The 6,500-nt window shown below is 38.4% G+C and overlaps 1 protein-coding gene across 2 annotated transcripts in view; it reads left to right on the forward strand.

Moving 5' to 3' along the window:
* Window positions 1-5,817, forward strand: part of LOC136249770 (disintegrin and metalloproteinase domain-containing protein 17-like) — a 7,985-nt gene extending 2,168 nt beyond the window's left edge. For both annotated transcript variants that reach the window (XM_066041883.1, XM_066041884.1), the window contains exons 4-16: window positions 227-318; window positions 373-583; window positions 661-747; window positions 803-892; window positions 1,312-1,447; window positions 1,691-1,807; window positions 2,681-2,814; window positions 3,700-3,766; window positions 3,814-3,946; window positions 4,262-4,366; window positions 5,317-5,379; window positions 5,497-5,591; window positions 5,645-5,817. In XM_066041883.1, coding sequence (XP_065897955.1) covers window positions 227-318; window positions 373-583; window positions 661-747; window positions 803-892; window positions 1,312-1,447; window positions 1,691-1,807; window positions 2,681-2,814; window positions 3,700-3,766; window positions 3,814-3,946; window positions 4,262-4,366; window positions 5,317-5,379; window positions 5,497-5,591; window positions 5,645-5,802 — 1,488 coding nt within the window. In that variant the 3' untranslated portion in view covers window positions 5,803-5,817. The remainder of the gene's footprint in view (window positions 1-226; window positions 319-372; window positions 584-660; window positions 748-802; window positions 893-1,311; window positions 1,448-1,690; window positions 1,808-2,680; window positions 2,815-3,699; window positions 3,767-3,813; window positions 3,947-4,261; window positions 4,367-5,316; window positions 5,380-5,496; window positions 5,592-5,644) is intronic.
* The last annotated feature ends 683 nt before the right edge of the window (window positions 5,818-6,500 follow it).

Genomic DNA, 6,500 nt, shown 5'->3' on the forward strand with positions numbered 1-6,500 from the left:
ATGACAACAAAAGTTTCCCAAATCAGTTTGTCAATCAATGGAAGGTAAAAGTTTGATATACAATAGTTAATTTTCCTTCAGATCACCAAAGTCATCAGACTTCAGTCCTGTCAAACTTTTATCATTTACGGTAGTCTCCTTTTGTGATTGGTAACAAATAACAATCTCTCCATTTATAACTAGACACAGGTACAACACTGTACATGTGCTTTACTGTTTTCTCCAGCCTGCCAACAAATACCTAGATGAGTCACCTGATGGAACGATGGTAGTTTACAAGAACACTGATATGCTGTCTAAAGCAGATAATCAGCCAGTGTAAATACAGTGTGTAATTTATTGACAATAAAGTTGTGCATATTCCAAATATAGATGGTTTTGTGAACATGCAAGTAGTGCCAGTCACCCAGCCCCACCCCCACCAGATGTGGAGCTAACTGATTATGATGATGTTGAGCTACGAAGGAAGAGGAGTGCATCGAATAACAATACTGAACTGGTGTGCTTAATGCACTTGGTGGCTGATTATCAGTTTTTCATCAACCATGGACAACGCAGTGTTAGCAACACTATAATCTATCTGGTAAACACAATGATGTCATCACACGACTCTTTGTAATGTCATATTATGACTTCATCACATGTCATTGATCCCTTCAGGCTGTACTGGTGGACACAGCTGATAACGTGTTCAGGAACACAGTATGGGAACATGGTGTGACAGGTTACGGATTGCAAGTTGGGAATGTGAGTTGCTGTTTTTACTAGTACTCTGTACCATGTGCTCTGTACTCTCATAAAGATCACCATACACTGCTCTGAAGGAGGTGTCAGTTACAACCACCCAACTTCTCCTAGTGGTGACAAGTGGACTGCACAGACACTACTAAAGGTATACAATGTAACTTGTTTGGCTATTGTAGTCTATTCTGTATTTTCCTCCTTTGAGTCATTTGGTAGTTTGTTCATTTAGCAGAATTATTGTCTTCTTAAATTGGCATGCCAGTATTGCATTGTTCAGACTACTGTTTAAAAACATGTTTTGATTGTGAAAAGTGTTTGAGATCCTCTGCTTTTCCACAAAGTTGTAGTGTAATGTTGGTTGTTTGACTCTGTCTAACTTTGTCCTGCTTAGTGTACTAGCTTAGTATCTACTTCACATGCTTACACCATTTGCCCCGTTTCACTATAGCAGAACATTTTTGGTGGTAAACACCTCATAGGCTCTGCCTCCAGTGTTTGCCCTCCAGTGCCCAACTGGTAAAGTAGAGTAAAAAAAATAAAATAAAAATGTAATGGTTGTTGTTACAGGACTTCTCCTATAATGACTGGAGTGAGTATTGTTTGGCTCACTTGTTCACCTACTATGAATTCCCTCACGACACACTGGGATTTGCTTATGTTGCTAGTAAGAGCACTGGAAACCTGGGTGGTATTTGTTCATCATGTGAGTGTGTGTGTGTGTGTGTGTGTGTTTGTGTGTGTGTGTGTGTGTGTTTGTGTGTGTGTGTGTGTGTGTGTGTGTGTGTGTGTGTGCGTGTGTGTGTGTGTGTGTGTGTGTGTGTGTGTGTGTGTGTGTGTGCTCGTGTACAGGTAGTGTGTGTTGTGTGCATGTTTGCATGCCTGTGTGTGTGTGTGAGAGAGAGATACAAAGATCACTAGTTACTATGTCATGTCATATCCCATATAGACAGAAGAAGCTCATCCAATTCAAATATCCGTACCACTAATGTTGGATTGTCTTCATTTGCTAATTTGTTTGGAAAGCAATTGCTGCAACCTCAGGCTGAGCATATATTTACTCATGGTCAGTACTTATTTATAATCAGTGGCAACACAGCCAAGTTGTGAAAAAGGGTGCAGCCATCTCTGTTTAAAAGCAAAAGTTGTGGCCAAGAAATGCCAATCAACTTTATAATATTGACAGCATTGCCATGTCATTATTGAATACACCAACACAGCCATTCCTTAGCAGCCACTTTAATTTCACTACCTCTTTTAATGCTGGAGCTCAAAAGGCTGCACATTTTCATGGTTTGGCTGTTTTGATATATTTCACATCTTGTTTGTATTTTACATGCCCCAAAGCAGCCAGCCAGCTTTGTGACATGCTTTGATTCATATTTTTCTCATAAGAAAGAATATTACCATTGTAGCTATTAGTGTTTAGTTGGACATGTTTTAAATTCTAATAAAACATGCAATGTTGTTTTTTTTTTTTTGTTTTTTTTTTTTGCTTGCTCTGCAGCTGTTACTGAAGTTTCCTGCACTGCAATGGTTAGCATAATTACAAACTTATAAGAAGTTTACCATGTAGCCACTATCCTGCAAAAAGACTTCATTTTCTTTAAGTATAATACACTACTGGTGTGGTGCTCCTGCTGCAGGACATGCTATCATGTCTTGAAAATTACCAGAGATAATAATGTAACAGACTATTTATGTTCCTCAATGCCATTTCTATTGGATGTTGTCATGTCACACGACACAGTACATTGGGCAGGTTCATTGCATAATGCTATTTGGTTGGAAAACATCTAAATTGTCAGATTATTCTGATTTTAGTTTATGCCAGTAGTTTTGCTAGCTTGTCAATTTATGTCAAGTGAACTTTTACATACATTTAATGCGTTCAATTTACAGCTAACTCTGCTGTACTCAGTTGATTGTTTCCATGTAGAGGTGGGCCATAATTGGGGCAGCTACCATGATCTGGACACTGCTGAGTGTAATCCTCCGTTTGTAGAAGAAGGCGGACGGGGCAAGTATGTCATGTATCCCTCAGTGCTCACTGGAATTGAGCCAAACAATAAGGTGAGAACCATGGAGGAATTTCATTGAGTGTTAGCTAGGGCTGTAGTAAAACCTATATCTCGGTAAGTGACAACTATTTTTATCTTGATAATTGATGTCATCTCGATAATGATGGGACATCATAGGACTGTTTTGTTGTAAACATATTTGTTGCCATTAAGTAACATGGTGCTTATTAAGTAACATGGTGCTTATTAAGTAACATGGTGCTTATTAAGTAACATGGTGCTTATTAAGTAACATGGTGCTTATTAAGTAACATGGTGCTTATTAAGTAACATGGTGCTTATTAAGTAAGAAATTTTATCACTTCCCCAACTAGCTTGACACCTTTCTACAAGTTTTCCATCATATTATGAAGATTATCTCGATGCACAAATTTGTTATCTTATTTGCAATCGGTGATTTAGGTATCTAGATAATCTTTGTATCTAAATTATTTCTCAGCCCTAATGTTAGTGTTGCATATAACAGAATCATTTTCCATTGTGCATGTATTCCACAATACGTTAACTGTTCAAGTAAGATAGTCGTGTGAGTTAGAAGTAGGTATATAACCTACATTTGTCTTATTGGACTTGGTCAGAGAGGTTCTGTAAGGTGTAAGGTTCAATTGGTTTTGTTAACTGTATGCTCTATTAGAGAGGTCGGATAGCTGCAGGTTCGAGGCTGCCGAGGTCCAGTCATGGATTTTTTCTCCTTTCTCCACCTTTTCAAGTGCACTTTCTGTAACAACTTTAAACAGGCTGTAGGACCAGGTGCCCTACAGACCTTCAGCACTTGTGCTGTAAAGCCTTAATAAATAAATAAATAAAAATATAAAAATAAATAAAAGAGTTTTAGTAGTTCATGTGTTAGCCAATATTTCATGTTTGTGTTTTTCAGGTTTTCTCTAACTGCAGTAGGCGACGGGTTGCACTGGTGTTAAGAACCAAATCTTTTTGTTTTATCCGTATGTGTATTTTATAATGTTATACGTTTGTCACCTCATGATTACAGAACGGACACAAGCAATCTGTGGTAACCACCGTATTGATCCAGGGGAGAAGTGTGACGCTGGATTACTGGGATGTATGAACATGGATGACTGTTGTCATGACAACTGCACATTGAAAACTGGAGCAGTGTGCAGGTACAATAAAGCTAATTGTTCAGGTAGTTAGGACCAGACTTTGAAGAACCTGATTGCTCTATTAGAGTATTTTGTTACCCCATAATTATATAACAGTGTCCCTCCATTGTTATCCAAACTGTGGAATTGACCGCTCTATTAGGGTATTTTGCCTAAAGTGTATGTTCTATTAGAATATTTTTACTTAAGCTCTGTATAAATGGGCTTTGTTTATCCAAAGTTTTATCCGAACATACCTAGGGACCACTGTACAAGTATATTGCTACAGACACCAGTTGGTGTATGTTGTAGTTATAACTAATTCTTTTTCTACAGTGACCAAAATGAACAGTGTTGTCAACAGTGCCAGCCAACTCCTGCCAACTCAACAATATGTGCTAACCAAAGTTTCATCAGCTGCACTGAAGATGTTTACTGCAAATATCCTTTAACAGGGAATTTACCATGTATGCTGAGTGTTCTTTGTAGTGGCCTGCTTGTGTATCCCATAACAAATATGCCAGGGATATTCACATCAGTTGACAAAAAAACTTAGACAAAAATGATAAAATGAAAAGTGGATCCCCAATCTAGGACCACCACAGTATAGTCTAGCTTCGTAATCACATTATTACTGCTGCCAGCTACCACATTCTCCCTTCATTTGTACCTACAAATAAGGATGTTGAAACCACACCCATGTTTGTGCTGCAGTTTATAAAACACAATGCAACACACAACAGGAACTTTTTTTGTCTGCTACTGTACTTCAGTAATGAGTATACCCACACAATCTGGACACCTAGTTAGCACATAAACTGACTAGTCATACCAGAGTACCTTGATCATCAGGGTGTCCATATTATGCAGGTCCACTGTACATAGTCAATTTGGGACAGCAAACTCATTACCACCAATTGTTTGTCACACAATGACTGTTGACACTAGTTGTTGGGTACCACCACAAGCTATTGACATTGACTGGAGCAACTCAGGTATCAAGCTCACTAGGTAAGTCTATGGGATGGAAGCCAACTCCGACTTGCCTTGAACTCGTCACAAAGTTGCCTTCATACAGAGAGTTATAAACATCATCATGTTTAACAGGCAAGCATTAGATTTAGCTTTGGTTTCTTCTTCAATTCACTAAACAAATGCAATGGGAACTTTTTTGTTCACTGATGTAACATGTGGTCTTTTAATTTAGTTAGTGAGGGTGGCTTTTCCAACCAACCATTTTCCAACATAGTGTGTGTTAATCTTTTCTTCACTTCTGTTGTGTTGTACCTAAATATACTGACTGATGAACTTTTCTGACAATTTGAGAACTTTAATGATATAAAAGTTGCTGAGTTGCATTGCCATATATGTCTCCTTAACTCATATTGTACTGGTAATAATGTAACTTGTCCACCTACAACAGCAAAGAGGAGTGGAAGTGAATGTATTGATGAGTAAGTGATGGCACATGTACTGCTCACATACGTGCATGCATGTGTGAGCATGCTCACATACGTGCATGCATGTGTGAGCATGCACACACAGACGGATTACTCCATTATTCTCTACAGTGGCCAGTGCAGTACAGATCCAGTTGATGGGAGTGGCATTTGTCTGCCATATTGTAATCACACATTTGACACGGCACCATGTATATGTGGTGATGGTCAGTGATGACATCACATTACATCATCACGATGACATCATATTACATCACAGATTCACAACAGTGCTTCTTCTGCTGCTACAACACAACCTATGGTGGGTGTGTTGCTGTCACTCCAACCAAGTATCTTCCAGATGGGAGGCCATGTGAAGGAGGGGTGTGTCTCAATGTAAGTGCGACATCACTGTGTTGGTGTATTCTGATTGGCTAGCTCTACCCACTCTTTTATAATTACTATGTTTTTATTGTGTCCTCAAAATGAATGTCTTTCTATACATTTCCTGGTACAAGTTTTATACTCAAGTATTGTTTCTCTAGGGTAAGTGTGATCTACAAGTCAAAGATTTCAGCACTCGTCTGTGGAAGTTTCTACAATCTCTTTCATCAGATAAAATCAGTGAGCCAGTCCTCTTACATCTGTTATGTCCATTATGCATGTTCCACTGTATAGGACGTTTCATGAGAGAGAACATAGTATCAGCTATACTACTCCTCAGTTTACTGGTGTATATACCAGTTTCTTGTGTTGTTGGCTGGTTGGACTACTACACTGAGAGGAAATATCGTGATTTATTCAACCATATCAACCGCCAACTGAAACTGCGACTAAAGCTCTCCTCACAGGTTAATATCCCTCCCCAATGTGTCCAATGCTACTCTAAACATTAAATATTACTTGACAATATCATATCAATGCAGCGATTTCTTAGTTTGGCATGACTACTGACTCTAAGATGGTGAAAATTATTCTGGTTGTGTCTTAATGTGAAGAAAATTGTTCAATATACTAGCAGATCGTCTAATACAGTTTTATTCTAATAAGTACACCCTGTCTGAACCAACCAACCAAACATGTTATTTGTGTGACCTGCCTAATAAGGGTACATAATAGCTAGCTGTCTAAATTAA

The sequence above is a fragment of the Dysidea avara genome, chromosome 3 (assembly GCF_963678975.1).
Source record: "Dysidea avara chromosome 3, odDysAvar1.4, whole genome shotgun sequence".
NCBI classification, from domain to species: Eukaryota; Metazoa; Porifera; class Demospongiae; order Dictyoceratida; family Dysideidae; genus Dysidea; species Dysidea avara.